Consider the following 18,573-nt stretch of genomic DNA (forward strand, 5'->3'; position numbering starts at 1 on the left):
CTCGGCATTTACAGGACACTAGCTTCTTAAGAAGCACATTCGAATACTTCAGAAACCGCCATTAAAAGCCAGTGATTCCACACAAACCCATCAAACCAAACATAGTTAAATTGAAATTAGATTTCAATTTTGTTACTTTTGAAATTACACCGAAACATGCCTTTAAGAATGTTAAATCAAACACAATCTTCATGCTATAAAATTTGAGTTTAACCATTTCAAAATCATGTTCACTACAAACAGCATCCCAATCTCAACTAAATAATGAAACGTATTATCATATTCTAGTGTTGATTCTCATGGGAATAAGAGGGTTGGGTCAAGTAATTCTGGGACTAAACTTGTACCCAAAACCAATCCAACCAACTACACCTAACACACATTGTGTCTAATTATTTGCTCAACCACCCAACAATCTGAAAGAGCTAACACTATCCTTGCCTTCTTGGTTTCCCTATCAAACACTTAAACTCACAATTGACTGGTCTTTCAATGCAAGAGGTTGTCCGTTGTTTTCCCAGTTGGCCTTTGCCTTATCAAGACTCCTTTATTTCGGATATCATTGTCCCCTTCGAAGCTTAGCGAGATATAATTCAACTTCTTCCCATTTGGAGAGGGTGCTTGAACGGACAACATCAGACAACCCTCTTACACACGTCCAAAAACCAACCACAGCTTTCCACACGTGCGCTATGCTATTTGTCTGCACCTGCTATGGTCATAGAAAAAAAGTTGTTATCTTGTTGGTTTTTATCTGTGCTCTTTTCAGAGATTCAGTCTTCATGTTCAGATATCGGACCCCACATTCTCCCAAAACCCACTTTCTAATTCAGTTCACTCTTTTAGATACCTTTCATTTCAACCCTTCAGCTCCATTTCATGTACTAAGCTCTCTGTTCAACAGTGCTTTGAGAAAGGTCAATTCTTTTTTGTTCTTTTTCCTTTAACAAACCCATCTTTTCTCCTTGAAGTTGCGTAGTTTTATCTACATATTATTTTATCATGTTGGTTGGAGTGGTTATAGCTAATGTTATTTTATGAGGTCTTGTTTTCTTCTAGTTCTGGCTATTATCAGGCATTTAAACAAACGAGCTGTCTTTCCTTGAACTTGGAGGTTACTTCTTGTCTTAAATCCATTACTTGTAAAACGGAATCTGTTCATTTGTCTAGGAGTAGATTGCAGCGCATTATGATTCTCGTTTAGCATGAGAAATGGCTCTGTTTTCTGTTCTTGGTTGCCGAGAAAGTGCTTGCAAGAAGAAGGGTAAATGTGAAGTAAACAAATACGCAAGTGTACGTTACACTGGGAATTGAACAAATTCCATGAGAATCGAGTTTCATGTGGTTTTTCCATCTGTTATTAACTGAACAAGTGAGTTCATCAAAAGAGTGAAAGTATGGTGATCTCTTTTTTCATCTGCAGGTGATTTTGCAACAGAGTTGTAAGGACTCACAGAAGCTATCTGAGTGTTCCAGAATTTCATCACTTTCCATGTTTCCTTTGCTTCTAGTTGCTCCATTACAAATCTCGCCTAATAATTCTTGAGTTGAGGAAGTTGAAGGCTATACTTATTCTGAGTGTATAAAAGTTTATTGCCTTTTGAGATCAGGCAAAGTAGAAAGATGCAGAAGCCTCTTCAACCTCATGATTTTGCTCTTAAGGAGACCTATCCTAAAATAGGGGCGGTGTCAATAATGGGAGACAAGCTGTCTAGTACGTATGACCTTGTGGAACAAATGCAATACCTTTATGTTTATGTGGTGAAAGCTAAAGATTTACATGGAAAAGAAGTCACTGGTAGCTGTGATCCTTATGTGGAAGTGAAACTTGGAAATTATAAGGGAACAACAAAACACTTTGAGAAGAAGTCCAATCCTGAGTGGAAACAAGTTTTTGCTTTCTCAAGAGAACGAATCCAAGCGTCTCTTTTGGAAGTGGTGGTGAAAGACAAGGCTTACGTAATAGATGATTTCATGGGGCGGGCTATTTTCGATCTCAACGATGCTCCAAAACGTGTCCCTCCTGACAGTCCGCTGGCACCGCAATGGTATAGGCTGGAGGATCGAAAGGGGGATAAAGTCAAAGGAGAGCTTATGTTGGCTGTGTGGATGGGAACTCAAGCAGATGAAGCATTTCCTGATGCATGGCATTCAGATGCTGCAACTGTGGGATCTGACGCCATTGCTAGCATCAGATCAAAGGTTTATCTTTCTCCCAAACTTTGGTATGTAAGAGTAAATATCATTGAAGCTCAGGATCTAGTACTGAGTGATAAAAGTAGGTATCCAGAAGTTTTTGTGAAGGTTATTATTGGGGCTCAAGCTATAAGAACCAGGATATCTCAAAGCAAGACTATAAATCCAATGTGGAATGAGGACATACTGTTTGTAGCTGCTGAGCCATTTGAGGAGCCATTGCTTCTGACAGTAGAAGACAAGGTGGCATCAAACAAAGACGAAATTCTAGGGAGGTGTTTGATTCCCCTGCAAAATGTGCAGAGGCGATTAGATCATAAACCTGTTAGCACTAGATGGTATAATCTTGAGAAACATATTATTGCAGATGGTGAACAGAAAAAAGAAGTTAAGTTTGCCAGTAGGATTCATCTTAGGATTTGTTTGGATGGTGGGTATCATGTGTTGGATGAGTCAACCCACTACAGTAGTGATCTTAGGCCTACTGCAAAACAGTTGTGGAAATCTAGTATTGGGGTTCTTGAGTTGGGGATTCTTAGTGCTCAAGGGCTCATACCAATGAAGATGAAAGATAACAGAGGGACGACTGATTCCTATTGCGTGGCAAAATACGGACAGAAGTGGGTTCGAACGAGGACTATTGTAGACAGTTTCACTCCGAAGTGGAACGAACAGTACACCTGGGAGGTTTTTGATCCCTGCACTGTTATTACTATTGGGGTGTTTGACAATGGTTATATAGGTGGGGGAAGCAGCGTAAAAGATTCAAGGATTGGAAAAGTTCGGATTCGGCTATCGACCCTTGAAACTGAGAGGGTCTACACTCATTCATATCCACTTCTGGTACTTCATTCTTCAGGAGTGAAGAAAATGGGTGAAGTGCAGTTGGCTGTAAGGTTTAGTTGTTCATCTTTGATTAACATGTTGCATATGTACTCCAGCCCATTGTTGCCAAAAATGCATTACATTCACCCATTATCAGTAATTCAGCTTGATAGCTTAAGGCGCCAGGCTATGCAAATTGTGTCGATGAGACTAGGCCGTGCCGAGCCTGCGTTGAGGAAAGAGGTCGTCGAGTATATGTTGGATGTGGATTCACATATGTGGAGCATGAGGAGAAGCAAAGCCAATTTCTTCAGAATAATGGGAGTTTTAAGTGGCTTGATGGCCTTTGGTAAATGGTTTGATCATATTTGCAACTGGAAGAACCCCATTACAACAATATTAATCCACATCCTTTTCATCATTTTAGTTCTTTATCCCGAGCTCATTCTTCCAACCATCTTTCTCTACCTTTTCGTTATCGGTATATGGAACTTCAGGCGTAGGCCTAGACACCCCCAACATATGGACACCAGGTTGTCTCATGCTGATGCAACTCATCCTGATGAACTAGATGAAGAATTTGACTCCTTTCCTACATCCCGATCTACCGATATCATTCGGATGAGATACGACCGCCTTCGGAGCATAGCCGGGAGGGTGCAAACCGTGGTCGGGGATCTTGCAACTCAAGGAGAAAGGTTTCAGTCGCTACTGAGTTGGAGAGATCCAAGAGCAAGTGCTCTCTTTGTAACATTCTGCTTGATTGCCGCTATAATTTTGTATGTTACACCATTTCAAGTTATTTGCCTTGTTGCAGGCATTTATGTGCTGAGGCATCCAAGATTTCGCCACAAACTTCCTTCTGTTCCTTCAACCTTCTTTAGAAGATTGCCTGCAAGATCAGACAGCATGTTGTGAGCAGAAGTTCATTTGAATTAATGTTCTTTGCCTGTTATATGTATTCCATGACATTAACTAGTTAGATACTATGTACTTGTTATCCTTGGAAAATGATTCAAAGTCTCTTGAAACTCCATCTCCTTCGGTTTGTTCACTTCGAAGTCTATGTTTAATGGTATTCAACTCCATGAATTGAAAAAGAAATATTTATTGGTTATACCTCCTATTTTTATGAGAATGAATCTTTTTATGAAGGATGAATCTTTTTATGAAGGATCAGAAAAAAAGAAAAGGGTCAAGACCTTCTCCGGGAATGATTTGAAAAAATAGTAGTATTTGCTAGGAGTGGATTGTGAGATCTCACGTCGATTAGAGAGTCGATTAGAGAGGAGAATAAAGCAGGGTATAGAAACCTCTTCTTAGCATCTTAGCAGACACATTTTGAAAACCTTGAATGGAAGCATGAGAGGGAAAGTGACAATATCTACTAACAGCTAAAACTTTTGAAACTTTTCCTACAACAAAGGTGCAAAGCTAGTGACATCTCGTAATGAATAAACACATGGCTTGCCATAATTTCAGATTTTTTCATGATATTTCGTTAAAATCTTAAGATATCCATTTTGATTCGTGGCCGAATCAGTGGAAAAGTCCAGTGTTCAAATTATTCCTCAGAATAAGAAGAAATATTCTCAAACATAACGTACTATCACAATGCCTGCATCCAGATTTGGAAGTTTTGAAACTACCCTCTTGTGGCGGTTACAGTGAGCATAATCAGAAACAAAAATCCAAAATCGAGGCAGCTTAGCCAAGCCATTCTCCTAGAACCAATTCCAACAATAGGAAAGAAGAGTCATGAACTAGCTGAGGCAACAACACTCTAGGCTAAACTTCCTAAGCATGGCAAGGCCATCATCAATCAATCAATCTGCAAGCGCAAATTTAGTGCTTGTCTGTTGGAATATCTAGATCCTTGAACATCGGGCTATCAACTCCCACGCCCATTGCATTCAAACCATTATCTACATAAATAACAGCTCCAGTAATAGCAGAAGCCAGAGGTGATGCCAAGAAGGCAGCTGTATTCCCCACCTCCTCTGTTTCATCGTATTAAAAGGAGCATTTCAGTATGAATCAATAATGGTAAAGTGAGAAAAGGAGCATGCCCACAAGAATTGATGGAAATTTTACCAGCAGATAGTTCTTTCTGCAGAGGTGCATTGACTGATGAATAGTCAATCATCATGTCAATAAACCCGATTGCTTTTGCAGCTCGACTTCTTAGTGGACCTGAACACAAGCAGGAAACAGATATCACAAATCAGGGGACGAAACAAGCAGGAAATGGATATTAGAGTAGAGAATTCAAGAGTTTCCATGTGGAAATTCACATATAGAAACTTTAGTAATATTGTGATTCCCAAAAGGAACAAGAAACACAATTTGTGTTTTCAGAAAAATAAAATAAAATTAAATTAAAAATTAAAAAAAAAATTAAAAAACAGAAGGGCAAAGTTTACCCGCCGATATTGTGTTGACTCTGATTTTGTGCTTTCTTCCAGCTTCAAAAGCCAGTACCTAGAAGAACAATAACCAAATTCCGAAATACAACACTCTCATTATGGTAAGAAAGAACAATTCCAGCCCCACAGAAGGAGAGAATAGAGGAAGAAAAATTTTACTCGTGTATCACTCTCCAAAGCAGCTTTGGCAGAGCTCATGCCACCTCCATACCTGAATTAAGAATACAATTACAATGATATATACGTGAAATTTTGGTGACTTATAAGAGAAAAATGTAGTTTAATTGAGAAGAGTTGTAAGAGAAAGCAAAGGGGGCAGGCCAAGCATATTTTCCTTGAATATAAGGTTGCCAAGCAAACATGTTAAATGCATACCCTGGAATGATTCTTTCAGAAGCTATGTACGTGAGGGATAATGAAGCACCACCTATAACAAAAACCAAAGTTCTCCTTATATAAGCTTTCCTTGTCTCGCCTAACAACTAACTGGAAAAAGAAAAGGCTTGGGATACTGTGTAAAAGGCAAAAACGAAAGTCTTTAATGGAAATATTTCAACATGCCTGGATTCATGATTGGAACGAAATGCTTCAGTAGAGATATATAAGAGTAGCTTGATGCAGATAAAGCTGCTAGATAACCATTCCGAGATGTTTCCAACAGAGGTTTCGTTACCTATTACAAAGAGCATCTTTGTTTTATGGAAAACAAGCAAGGTTTGAAAGGCTATTATTGAATGAAACTTCCTAGCTAGGTACCTCCGGTCCATTAGCAAGGGAGTGCACAAGAATGTCAATGCTGCCAAAATCTTGCTTCACGCACTCAGCAACTTCCTGCAAGATAGTTTAAATTTTTCCAGAGCATTAAAATGGAAGCATGCAAATACGTTGGGAAGGTACGATGAGATAAAGACTCATAGACGTGAGCAAACTCCAGCACAATTCATTCAAGCAACACACTCATGCATATAAGACAACAAGAGATACTAGCTACTTGGCTTTTGGCTTTATGAGTTGTATAATCTTGTAGCAAGTAATACTTCAAATTCATTCACGTGGAAAATCCACCATATCACTAAGAAAATATTTTCCATATATAGAGGTATTCAAAGGGGATGCTATGTGTGTACCTTCACAGTCCAATTTGAGGATCCTGCATAGCGTTTGTTTGTTTTTATCTGCATGGATGGGAGAAACAAGCATGCTCAACACAGAGAATATCAGAGAATTAAAGATTTACCATACCAATAGAGATTGAAACATTACATCTTCAGGAACATCCTCAGGGCTGTCAAAAACTGCATCTAGAGGATATACTTTTGTGATCTCCATAAGTGAACCATCTGGCAGTCTGAAATATTGAACTGTTTATAGGGAAATAACACTTTACTTCGGTAAAAATATGGATAAAAATAAGAATGATATCTTACACTCGCGATTCATCAAACTTTCCACGTCTGAAGCTGGATTCAAAAATGTTCAAGGCCTGAAGAAGAAAAGTTTCTAATGCTAAACATTGGCCCAAGAGATAACCAAAAAGATTTGTGCAAAAAAGACATTAACTATTTGAGCAAGCTATTTCACTTACAGGCACCCACGTGCCAACAAGAATTTCAGCACCAGCTGCGGCAAGAGCTTTTGCAATCGCCCACCCATATCCATTATCATCAGCTACACCAGCGATAAATGCTCTCTTACCTACACATCAGAAAACTAGGTTCGTTGAAAAATTTTCATGTAATTGTTAATTTCCAAGTATTTCATGTCTTGACAAAAAAAAAAAAAAAAAAAAAACCCATAAGCACAACATGAAATTAGAAGTCGTGAAAATAAAGTAATAGCAAATGGACAATCCCTCTCGTACATTAGACGTGACAGCTCTTATGATCATAGTGCGATTAATAGTTGTTACTCTAAGATTAAAAAAATCAAGCTTTCCTTGAGAGATATGAAAGAATGTACAAGGCATATAAGAAAATCAGTCCCATAAAAAGGGATTACAATTCATAGAACCTGGTTATTGCAGTTGAGAGGGGTGGTGAAAGAAGCCTCGGTAAGACACTATGGACCACAATTTATTAATGGAAGGCGAACCAAGAAGATAGAAATGGATAAAGAAACAAAGAAAAAAAATAATGAAAAATAGATTGCGAGAACTCTAACCTTTTAGATCAATTGACAGCCCAGAGATAGGCTTACTATCATTAGCTTCAGCCATTGCTTTGGTTACAGTTCTCTCATTTTTCACTAAAGACGAGACGAACCTCTGCTGGAAAAATGGTAAAGATGATATATTGCTAGAACTTGAAAGCTTAGCGAATGATGGTGCTTTAGAATTGCCAATAAGGGTAGTTCCAAATGGCTTGAAGCCTTTCCTTGAGGGCAATTGGCAGTGTTTTAGTGTCGCTATCTGAATGTTAGAAGCTGCAGCTGCCATCTTCAGGAACGGGTATCTCACAGAAGAGAATCGAGATCTGCCCAATTTTAAGCCATGAGAACAACAAGGAGCTCAAGCTTCAATGTTAAATAAAAGACTTTTTCACTTATAGGAAGTTGATTGGAGGCGGGAAAAAAAATATTGTTCTAACTTGGATATTTTTTAATGTCTCAACAGACAACTTAAAATAGAACTCAAGATTCTGTGTTTTCTAGCTATGTTTAGTTGTTTAAAAATTAGGATAATTTTTAGAAGCAATCCACTAATATAACAAATATTCACGATCCTAAGTGCCAAATTGCTACAAGAAATATTAATGACCCTGATAAATTAGAAAAGGACCAAACCTGTAAATCTCGATATAAAAATCAAACTCATCTTTAAACAAAAAGACAGAATTTTCTAATTACATTGGTTTTTCTTATCCCCAATTACTTACTTTCCACACCATTATCCAGGAAGAAAAATATTAGCATCGCTATGGAAGATGAACCAGCTTTCAGTGGCATAACAAAATTTCATTGCTCAGTTAACAAATCGCTTAAACCAATTTGTCATAGTAAGCTAAAACAGACAAGAGACACGCTCCATGAATCCAAGAAATATATCGAACTTTATCTACATAACATTACTCGCATTGGGAAACAGAAATTAAAGAGAGTAACAAAATCGCAATAATCAAAACCCATAGATCTACCAGTTGAGCTTGGACCAGAAAATAAAACGAAATATAATCAACAAATGGTGGAAACAAGCTTCAGTGTCTGGAACCACTGAAATGGCATTGAGAAGCTGCCGATTACACTTAAAGATGAGAAGAATTGCTTACATTTTTGCGACAGAAAACGCCAATGCAGAGAGATGGGGATTTGGAACAGTTAAAGAGAAGGCCAGGGTTTTCCCGGAGAGAAATCAAACAGAAATAAATGGGTTGGAAACAAGAACGGTGGAGGTTGCAGATTATAGGAGTTTCGATGATAACAAAGATGGAAAGGGCTTCGAAAATGTCGACAATCGTTAGGTAGATCCTGCATTCACTATGCTCTCAATTTTCGCTTTTAGTTTTTTTTTTTTTTTTTTTTTTTTTTTTTTTTTTTTTAAATAATTTTATTTTATTTTTCAAATAAACCATTCTCCCTTTGTATCAATCGCGTAACTTTTATTTGATTTGTTTCCAACTAACAAAAGGTGATGAGTTTGAAGAGCGGTGGAGAATAATGGTTTTATTATGATGAATATCATAAATCAGCCCAAGTCTCGACTCTAACCGGTCAAGTACACCGTTAATAAATATTATCTTTTTTTATTTTTATCTTTTCGGGCTCCTCATCAAGGTTCCTTTTAAATAATGCTTTGTTTCTCTCTTTAATCAATGAAATTGATGTCATGGGTTTACATACATTCACTTGAATTTCAAAGGACAAAATCGAATTAAAGATAAATTGGTGTTCCCCTCTTTAATCAATAAAATTGATGTCATGGGTTCACATAAGTTCATTGAATTTCAAATAATGACAAAAGCGAATTAAAGATAAATTGGTCACACCAGTATAAGCTAATGAGATAGGTGACCTTATATTAGAGTTGGGTAGTTGAATGTGTTGGATGACGGAAGTCAGCTAATTTAGGGAATGATCATGGGTTTATAAGTGAGGAATATTAACTCTATTAGTATGAGGTCTTTTGGGGGAGCTAAAAGCAAAAGCATGAGACTTTATACAATATCATACGTGTTCGTCTAAGAGAATGATGTATGACCCATGACACCTATATACATCATATTGTTTTATGTTGGATAATTGTGAGATCCCACGAAGGGAAGAATGTTCATTCTTGGTAAAAACATTTTTGACTTGTTCTAAGAACGATAGTGGGGGCTAGCTGGTGAGACAGTGAAAGGTGTGGTCTTTGAAGATGAATTATGGACGTTGGCAACCCAAGCAAGTGCTGGCTGAACAATTGACGAGTGTTTGGTGCAGTTACAATACCAACATCAAAAGGCTTCGAAGATAGCTGCCACGTTTCACAGTGACCTGCAGCTGCTGCTGCTTTTAAATAAACAACCTCTCAGTGCAAAATTCCGGCACATACCGATACCGATACCGATACCGATACCTGCCATGGGAGAAAAGGGCGCTCATGAGCGAGTTCCTCACGCAAAGCCTCCTTTCACTCTCACCCAAATCAAGAAAGCCATTCCTCCCCACTGCTTCCACCGCTCTCTTCTCCGTTCCTTCACCTCCTTACTTTCCGACCTCGCCTCTGTTTCTCTGTTCTTCTACCTCGCCATTGCCTATTTACCCCTTATCCCCTACCCATTCCCCTACATTGCATGGCCCCTTTACTGGGTCTTCCAAGGCTGCACCCTCACCGGCATTTGGGTCATTGCTCATGAGTGCGGCCACCACGCCTTCTCCGACTACCAATTAATCGACGACATCGTTGGCTTCTTCCTCCACTCTGCTCTCCTCGTCCCATACTTCTCTTGGAAATACAGTCACCGACGCCACCACTCCAACACCGGCTCCCTCGAACGAGACGAGGTCTTCGTCCCAAAACCCAAATCTCAAATCCCCTGGTATTCCAAGTATTTCAACAATCCACCAGGGAGGCTAATTTCTCTTATAGCAACACTCACTCTGGGGTGGCCCCTGTACTTGGCCTTCAACGTCTCGGGCCGTCCCTACGACCGTTGGGCGTGCCACTACGATCCCTACGCCCCAATATTCACAAAGAGAGAATGGATTCAAGTTTACATCTCCGATGCGGGGATTTTGGGTATGGCTTTTGTGCTATACCGCATTGCTATGGCGAAAGGGGCGTTTTGGGTCATGCGTATTTACGGAATACCGTTGCTTATCGTGAATGGGTTTTTAGTTTTGATCACGTTTTTGCAGCACACGCACCCTGCGTTGCCGCACTACGATTCTTCGGAATGGAATTGGCTGAGAGGGGCTCTGGCGACTGTGGACAGAGACTATGGGGTACTGAACAGAGTGTTTCATAACATAACGGACACGCATGTGGCTCACCATTTGTTCTCGACGATGCCGCATTATCATGCTAAAGAGGCGACGGAAGCGATAAAGGCAGTACTGGGAGAGTATTATCGGTTGGATAGGACCCCTGTTTTGAAGGCCATTTGGAGGGAGGCTAAAGAGTGTGTTTATGTTGAGGCTGATGAGGATGCTAATTCTGAAAAAGGAGTTGTCTGGTACCGTAAGAATCTCTGAGTGAACATCAAAATGATGGTGGCAGCTACAAGTTTAATATCACTATTATTATTTTCCTTTTAAAGTTCTCTGTGTTTGAAGGAAGATAGTGTTCTTGTGAGGATGGATGAATGAGGATGAACCTTTTGAATATGTGTCTTTAAGATAGTGTTCTTGTGAGGATGGATGAATGAGGATGAACCTTTTGAATATGTGTCTTTAATGTTTGTACCTTTTGAATATGTGTCTTTAATGTTTGTAAATCTCTTTTACCCTTATAAAGAATGCTTTGTTCTCCTCTCCAACCAATGTGAGATCTTTACTCGTCCTCGCCGACACACCACACCACCCCATATCTAGCTCAGATACCATTTGTAACAGCGCAAATCTACCGCTAGTAGATATTGTTTGTTTTGGCTCGATATGTATCTCTGTTAGTTTCATGATTTTAAAACCCTCTACTATAGAAAAAGTCTAAATCCTACTCCGATTAGTGTCTCGCACGGTTTGAAAACTTGGCTCTAATTAATACCATTTATAATGACTCAAACTTATCGCTAGCAGATATTGTCTTTTTTGGTTTTTGCCACTTATAACCGACCTCGAATCTCAACTATAACTAATTTGCCTCAACGTAGCCATATGGCACTATAAACTTTGGGATGACATGATTAGAAGAGAAAAGAAAATGAACATGTGGCTAGCCTTCTCTGAAACAAAAGACGGCGTGTAGAATTGCATGCATACAAGGAGGGCATGAAAGATTTAGTTCTACGCGTGTAGAATTTGAGTGAAATTAAATAAGGTTTCTAAACCCGTACATGGATCCCAGTTGGAATGATTTGTCTCCCTCAATTTATTTGCTCTCGTGTGTTCCCTCAATAAAAATCACACTTATTCTTACGTTGTCATCTTAAACAGGAACATGTGAACAAGTGTTTGGTTTCTTGTCTCATTCTCAATCTATTTGGTCGAGTTCTAGTTATTGAGAATAGATCAAAGAGATCGAGAATGGAAGAAGTGGTGAAGGAATAGAAGTGCACAGCCGAAGCTCAGCAAGCAAATTGGCGTTGGGAGACCAATCCCTACTAATCTATCTCTTGTGCTGCGCAACATCATGATATCGACATATATATATATATATATATATATATAAAAGTGTAAAAGTTGGATGTCTATCAATCTCGACCCCTCAAACCATTCCTTGGATTGGAAATTAGTTGATTTTCGTTCCTTCAAATGTTTTCGAGTGGTTCATGTAAAAGAAGTTAGACCTCGAATTATAAATCTTCTATTGTTGCTACTATGTCAAATGAACCTGAAATCTAGGTTCAACAAGACATTGCCAACGAAAAATTGGACACCTACATTGAGCCAGTCGTCTCAAGGCTATTCTTATAAAAAAAACACTTATATTTGTAACCAAATTAATTAATTCTTTAATATTTAAAAATGATTTTAATTATTTTATTTATAATATAATATTATTCATTGATACCAAGGTTATTAAAAATATAAATAGGTAGGTGCGTAAAAGATATCATAATTAACCCTAATAAATCTTGAAATGATAGCAATATCTCAAAGTAAAATGGAATGGAGAATAAATGAATAATATAGATGCTCTTTTTGTGATTACTTTTACTCCTAAAGCATATATCTCTAAAAAAAAACGACTATATTTATCACATGATATGATACGAGCATTTAGGCTATAGATAGGTATTATAGATAGGTATTGGATGGGACGTTCATGGCCTAGGTTTAGATTCTTAGATTTTGAGGGACGAACTTTAAATTTATACTTCTAATTATTTTCTCTCCGATTCAAACCCACCATTTAAACTAATTTATTACAATTTTCATATTTAAAATGAGATCATTAAGATTTCTAAATTTATAGCCACATTAATTTATCATTAGTGAAATTAGCATTGGGCCTGGGCTAACAATGTATTGGGTGGAACAGGCCCAGTGATGAATAGTGAGAGATGGCAGTTTTGAGAATATAGTAAAAGGCGAGGGGAGATTTGTAGTTTGGATTATAATAATAATAATTAATAAATTCTGATTCCTTTAAAGGAATAGTATGACACGTGTCATGATGAAGTTCCATCTGATGATTAAATCGCAACCGTCCATCTGTCGTCCTGTCTACTCTAAATTCCCGGGGGGGGGGGGGGGGGGGGGGGCTCTCGAACCGACTCAAATGAGTTTCGTCGAGAAATCGAAATCGGTAAGAGAGTTGAGAGATCCATTTACAATTTCCGAGTAAGAGGAAGACGGAAAATCTATATATAAAGCTACATAAGGATTTTCTGCACTTCTTGTCTTGAATCTTCTCTCAACAGAGGGGATTCTTAGGGTTAATTCGTTGCGGATATTTTTTATTCTTGTTTCTCGTTTGCGATTAGGGCATATTAATTCTCTGGGTTCGCGATTAGCAATTATCGATTAGCGAAATAGCGAGGTAGATCTTATCACGATCAGAATCCGATGATAAATCAAGCTCAAATGATTAGTATGAGCCATCCGCAGATGGCAAACCTGCCTCATGCAATCAATCAGTCTCAATCTCAAGTTATGAACCAGCCACCGGTGATTAATCAACCTCAATTTCTGAACCAAAGCCAGTTAATGAACCATTCTCAGATGATGTCTCAGTCCCAGCCTCAGGGTATGCAGCAGTCCCCGATGATGATGAGTCAATCTCAGCCGCCTATGATGACTGGCAACTATAAGGCATGGGCTCGCCCGCTGCCCCCCTTGGATCCTAACAAGAAGTATCGCAACTTTACGAAGCCCAAGTATGGAAACATGAAGCAGTCGAGGCCAGGGCGTGGAAATTGGAAGGGTAAGGGCGTTGGTGACAAAAGGATAAACAATAGGAGAACGGAAAATTCTTTACCGGGTTCCATAAGCTGTCCAAATAATTCTAGTGGAGGGTATCAACCTCCAAGTCTTCACGAGTTGCAGTCTCAAAATCGTATAAAAGCTCGAAATTTTTACTCCAAAAAGAAGTTCAATAGTAGGTTTGCACCTTATGCGCCTCGGAATACCACGTCTTTTATAATTCGTGCGAAGAAGTCTGGTGGAATCGCTTCCCTTGTGTCCCCTTGTCCCGTAACACCAGCTGTGCTTCCTACTCCAATGTTCTCCCCTTCGAGGGAGGCGTTGGGTGATATGGCCAAGGAGGAGTGGGGCGTTGATGGTTATGGATCAATGAAAGGATTAATAAGGCTTCGAGGGTCTGAGAATAAGGCGGAAGTGCATGAAGAGGAAGAAGAGGAAGGTGGTGGTGGGTCGAGTGATAGTGAAGTGGAGGAACATCTAGAGGTAGAACGTAAATTGGACCATGATTTGAGCCGATTTGAGATGATATATCAGAACTATGGAGTAGAGTATAATAATTGTTTGGAAAATAGGGTCGATGATCAGGATAGCCATATAGCTCAGTTGGAGGAGGAGAACTTGACGCTGAAGGAGAGACTTTTTCTTATGGAGAGAGAGCTTGTTGAGTTGAGGAGGAAGTTGCAACATCTCGAGGGGCAAAACCCAGTTGTTGATGATGTGAATGAGGAGGTAGTGGATAACGTGTCTGAGAATGAAAGTGATGGAGGGTTGGAGATGGAATACGTATCTGAGATTAGACCAAACCAAGATGTTGATGGTGGTTCTAAGGGGGGCAATGAAAAGGTGTTCGAGATTGAGGGTGAGGAGAAATGTGTAGGGGAAGATTTTACTAGTGGGACAGAGGTTGAAGAGAAATACATAGTGAAGGATGAAATGGTGAAAGAATCAGATGAGCAGCTTCCTGAGGACGAAGTAGCGAAAAATGAAGAAATGAAGGGGGAACTTGCATCTGGCAAGGTAAATGAATGCGAGGATATGGATGAAAATTTTGGTAATATTTTGCACTCGGATTCAGGGAATGGAAATGAAGCTATGGTCAATGATGAAGAAGAGCAGACCAGAATTGTACCTGTAAACATAGTTGCAGATGTAAAGTGTACTAACAGTGAAGAGTCAAAGGAGGATTCTGTAACAGGACACGACTGTTGTTAAGGATAGGCTTCCTTCGAGAGAAGTGCTTGCATAACTGATTAATTTTGTGTAAACGTAAGCCACTTTCCTGGAGAGGCGCTTTCTCGGAATTCCATTGTTACCTTTATCTTCTGCAGCTTCTGGTTACATACTTCTGACTGATATTTTTCTTTAGAACCTTTATTTCTCGTTGGAAACAGCTGATGTTTCTTAATCAAGTCTGCTTGTTGTTTAGCTTAACTCTCAGGTCTTTTGTGTTAGATTCTAGGTTTTATATGTTTTGGTGTAATATACTCTGTAGTAAATGTGATGGTTTAATCTGCTGAAGATGCTAGCTTGTGTTTTATCCCTCTTTTATTAAATTTATAAATCTATACATCTATTTTCCAGCATTTTTTTTTTTATATCAAGTTATCAAAGAACCACTGTGTCAATTAAATTCGTTGAGATTGGGATGGAGGATTTGGATAATTTTTTTTATGAAGATCATAGAAGTTCTCTTTCTTTATTGAGAAATGTGGGCTAGAAGTAAATGAAATCCCTCCTTATTCTCCAACTATTGTAAGATAGCGTTCATTTGGTTATCTCATGGCCTTTTTGAAGGGTTTTCTTTTTCGTCTTGTTTGTGGGTTCTTGAGCTTTTGGTGTTTGTAGGGGTCTATTGGCGGGGTTTTCAATGGTCCTCGTTGTGGCGGCAGTTTTTGGTGTTCTCCTCTCCAGCCTGGTGGCCACCAGTTTGGCGGGTTTTGCTTGGTAGAATTAGGAATCTATAGTAGTTGGGGTTTTGGTTTTGTCTTAGGGTTCCATGGTTGTTGATGATTTTGACGTTTTCTCACAATTTAAATTTCAAAGGTCTCCTGGGTTTGAAGGTTGAGGCAGTCATAGTCAGCACTTTTCTATGGCTTTCCCTTTGAGTTTTGTTTTATTATTGGTTCAGTTCTCTTTTACTTGGTGAAGTGTGGACTCTTCATCAAACATTCTTTGTTTCAGTTTATGTGGAGTTTGTTTTGGCTTTAAGAATCTTAGAAAGCACGTTTCTCGTTGAGCTAGTCTACTTTGAATCCGTTTCTCATGCTTCATTTCTTCTTAGATTTTGTAAGTTTTGTGGGCATTCAGCAGGCGAGCATTAGTTGATTTCCTTTTGGTGGTAATGGTAGCATTTTGTGAACATAAGTAAATCAAAGTTCGTACCATTTGTATGAGCTTCTTTTAGTGTGCATCCCGAGAAGAATGATGTGAGCTGTTTGTGCCTTTTCAACTTCTGTTACTCTTGATATTCATCTTTTATCATTTTTATGGGTGAGTTACATTTTTTTCAAGCAAAGACTTCGTGTATTCTTCTCGAATTGGCCTCCCATCTCGGGATTCTGGATTTCTTGTATCTGTCTCGGTTTGTCGATATTGATAAAATTGGAACTAACAGTTTCCTGTGTTCTTGAAAATTTGGTTGCTAGAGGCTGAACAGGTCACTTTGAAGGAACCATTGAAAGGTATATCAGATGCGTGATTTGCATGCATGATGCATTTGTCGATTGGGAAATGAGCTGTAGACGTAAGCTTACTTCTGATGTAGTTGCTTCGTTGAATAGACAGTCATGAAAGCATTTGTGACCTTGTCGTGCAGTTCTTAGTTTAATAATTGGTAACAAGCAGAATTTCGTTGAGAGGGCCTTAGTGTTTTATTATTCTTTTAATGTAATAATAGTCCTTTTCAGATCTTTGGCGCTCGGGCAGTGGCATTCAAGTCTAACTCTTCTTTGGCTGGTGGATTTGTCCTCACCATCCAAGATCGTACGGAGGTGCCTGTGCTTGTTGTCATATTTTTATCTCACCCGTATTGAAATTAGTATTATTATTGATTGCACTTGAAATTAGCTCAACCAATCATCAAAGTTCACCTCTGGTTATGTACTTTTTTTGTTGTGATTTTGAAGCTAGGCTATGCCAGCTGCAAGTGAAAAGTGCGCTTGGGATGTTTTTTAACCTGATTTTGACGAGCCCTGAAGGAAAAAACAAGAGTATGGATTTGGGGTGATGAATTTGATTTTCATGATTTTTATTGATATATTCAACTTGATGAAATACAGATAGTGAGGACGCCAAGAGCATCTCTTAATGCATGGTTTTTCACCTCATGGGCATCCTCCTGTTGACAAGTAATTCCCAAAACCTGCTTCATTTTGCCGACCCGTTGATGAACAAATAAGATGTTTTGATAGCCCCGTGGTTCTCAGCTTCCCATCATTGTTCTAAACATAATCTGGCAAGTTGATCAACTGTGTAATAACCACCGTTGAAAAGAGCAACCAAATTTAGGGATATCTTACCGAAGTTGGAGCTTCAACCGGCTCTCCATTTCCACACGGTTCAAAACAGGCATCCATGGTAACATCGTGTGTTGTCTCCAGCTTTCCTTTTCCTCTAGAAATTGCTATCAGAAAGTTTTGACTTGCATTCGTTTTCTTTTGCAACATCAATGTGGTGCCCATACACTATTATAATGGTTCTGTATGTTCTTAGCAATTGCCAAATCAACTCGAGAAATCTTAAATATGTTAGGCACAGAGAAGATTCAAATGTCTATACCCTGTACTTCAGAAATAGAGGAAAGTGAAGAACTAATTTACTTTGTTTCCTATTCAGATGCGGAAGGTTCCCGGAGGGAGACAAATATTGGGTGTTCAAACAGCCCTTTGCTTCATCTCCAAAAGTCTGAATGGTAGAGGATATGGCACCTTAAAAGGAAAAGAACGCCTTTGCCATCAGTAATAGCTTCTAAACTGTCTTTCATATATATACATATATATACACATACATACCTTGACATTTTAGTTTACCCCATATCCCCTGTTTTAAAAAAGAAGAATTTTATTGAATTTTCACACTCTACGTCACTACATAGGCTATGTGGTTCGAGTCTCTCGAAAAGTGGGTCTTTCACTCGTTGAAGCGGATTTAACTTCCCTAGAAGGCTTGCCGGAGAATGCTGGTGTGGGTTTCTTCTCTTTATTTCTTAAGTTTATTACCTAAATGATGTTTATCCAACTAACCCCACTGCCACTTGCCACCCTCGGCAAGGTGCATTTAGCGAGCCTTGAGTTTTTTCGATAGAGAGGCAATTCTCACTTTCAAATGGTGAGATTTCACGTTGGTTGAAGAGTGGAACGAAACGTTTCTTATAAGAGTGTGGAAATCTCTCATTAGTATACACGATTTAAAATTTTGAGAAGAAGCACTTGAAGGAAAAGTCTTGAGGACAATATTTGCTAGTAGTGGACCCGAGTCATTACACAAACGTTTTCATACCAATTCGTTAATGATTTGTGAACTGATAAACTTGAATGATTGAACTAGTGGAACCAGCTACTAAAGAAAATCTACCGATCAACTGTCACTAAATCTTCCCTTCTTCCCTTCAGTGTTTTAGTTCTTTTTT

The 18,573-nt window shown here is 38.8% G+C and overlaps 4 protein-coding genes across 14 annotated transcripts; 3 read left to right on the forward strand and 1 right to left on the reverse strand.

Annotated features, from left to right (window-relative positions):
- The first annotated feature begins 88 nt into the window (after positions 1 to 88).
- On the forward strand, positions 89 to 4,140 carry LOC111794935 (Calcium-dependent lipid-binding (CaLB domain) plant phosphoribosyltransferase family protein). Of its 3 annotated transcripts, none has more exons than XM_087123769.1 (2): positions 89 to 917; positions 1,171 to 4,140. In XM_087123769.1, exon 2 carries the CDS (start codon positions 1,624 to 1,626, stop codon positions 3,937 to 3,939), a length of 2,316 nt encoding a protein of 771 aa, XP_086979895.1. In that variant the 5' UTR covers positions 89 to 917; positions 1,171 to 1,623; the 3' UTR covers positions 3,940 to 4,140. The 3 variants fall into 3 exon arrangements, with proteins under 3 accessions (XP_086979895.1, XP_023532907.2, XP_023532904.2); XM_023677139.2 differs by having other exon boundaries at positions 1,424 to 4,140; XM_023677136.2 differs by lacking the exon at positions 89 to 917 and having other exon boundaries at positions 924 to 1,293; positions 1,424 to 4,140.
- A 420-nt stretch (positions 4,141 to 4,560) lies between these two features.
- On the reverse strand, positions 4,561 to 8,923 carry LOC111794995 (enoyl-[acyl-carrier-protein] reductase [NADH], chloroplastic). The gene is made up of 13 exons (XM_023677212.2): positions 8,711 to 8,923; positions 7,608 to 7,918; positions 7,033 to 7,142; positions 6,875 to 6,930; positions 6,711 to 6,795; positions 6,575 to 6,622; positions 6,204 to 6,278; positions 6,009 to 6,120; positions 5,823 to 5,874; positions 5,607 to 5,658; positions 5,445 to 5,502; positions 5,116 to 5,214; positions 4,561 to 5,021 (listed from the first exon to the last, which is right to left on the reverse strand). Exons 2-13 carry the CDS (start codon positions 7,879 to 7,881, stop codon positions 4,867 to 4,869), a joined length of 1,176 nt encoding a protein of 391 aa, XP_023532980.2. The 5' UTR covers positions 7,882 to 7,918; positions 8,711 to 8,923; the 3' UTR covers positions 4,561 to 4,866.
- A 1,026-nt stretch (positions 8,924 to 9,949) lies between these two features.
- LOC111795654 (delta(12)-oleate desaturase) lies at positions 9,950 to 11,398 on the forward strand. Its single transcript, XM_023678198.2, has one exon. It carries the CDS (start codon positions 10,002 to 10,004, stop codon positions 11,112 to 11,114), a length of 1,113 nt encoding a protein of 370 aa, XP_023533966.2. The 5' UTR covers positions 9,950 to 10,001; the 3' UTR covers positions 11,115 to 11,398.
- Positions 11,399 to 13,287: 1,889 nt separating this feature from the next.
- On the forward strand, positions 13,288 to 18,019 carry LOC111795177 (uncharacterized). 9 transcript variants are annotated; one of them, XM_087124223.1, is made up of 6 exons: positions 13,288 to 15,212; positions 16,592 to 16,689; positions 16,853 to 17,155; positions 17,225 to 17,293; positions 17,372 to 17,522; positions 17,781 to 18,019. In XM_087124223.1, the coding sequence occupies exon 1, from the start codon at positions 13,590 to 13,592 to the stop codon at positions 15,156 to 15,158; it is 1,569 nt and encodes a 522-aa protein (XP_086980349.1). In that variant the 5' UTR covers positions 13,288 to 13,589; the 3' UTR covers positions 15,159 to 15,212; positions 16,592 to 16,689; positions 16,853 to 17,155; positions 17,225 to 17,293; positions 17,372 to 17,522; positions 17,781 to 18,019. The 9 variants fall into 9 exon arrangements, with proteins under 9 accessions (XP_086980349.1, XP_086980348.1, XP_023533228.2 ...); XM_087124222.1 differs by having other exon boundaries at positions 16,853 to 16,936; positions 17,072 to 17,155; positions 17,225 to 17,522; XM_023677460.2 differs by having other exon boundaries at positions 16,853 to 16,936; positions 17,076 to 17,155; positions 17,225 to 17,522.
- Positions 18,020 to 18,573: the final 554 nt, after the last annotated feature.

The sequence above is a fragment of the Cucurbita pepo genome, chromosome 5, assembly GCF_057944985.1.
Source record: "Cucurbita pepo subsp. pepo isolate OVF chromosome 5, ASM5794498v1, whole genome shotgun sequence".
In the NCBI taxonomy this organism is placed as follows: Eukaryota; Viridiplantae; Streptophyta; class Magnoliopsida; order Cucurbitales; family Cucurbitaceae; genus Cucurbita; species Cucurbita pepo.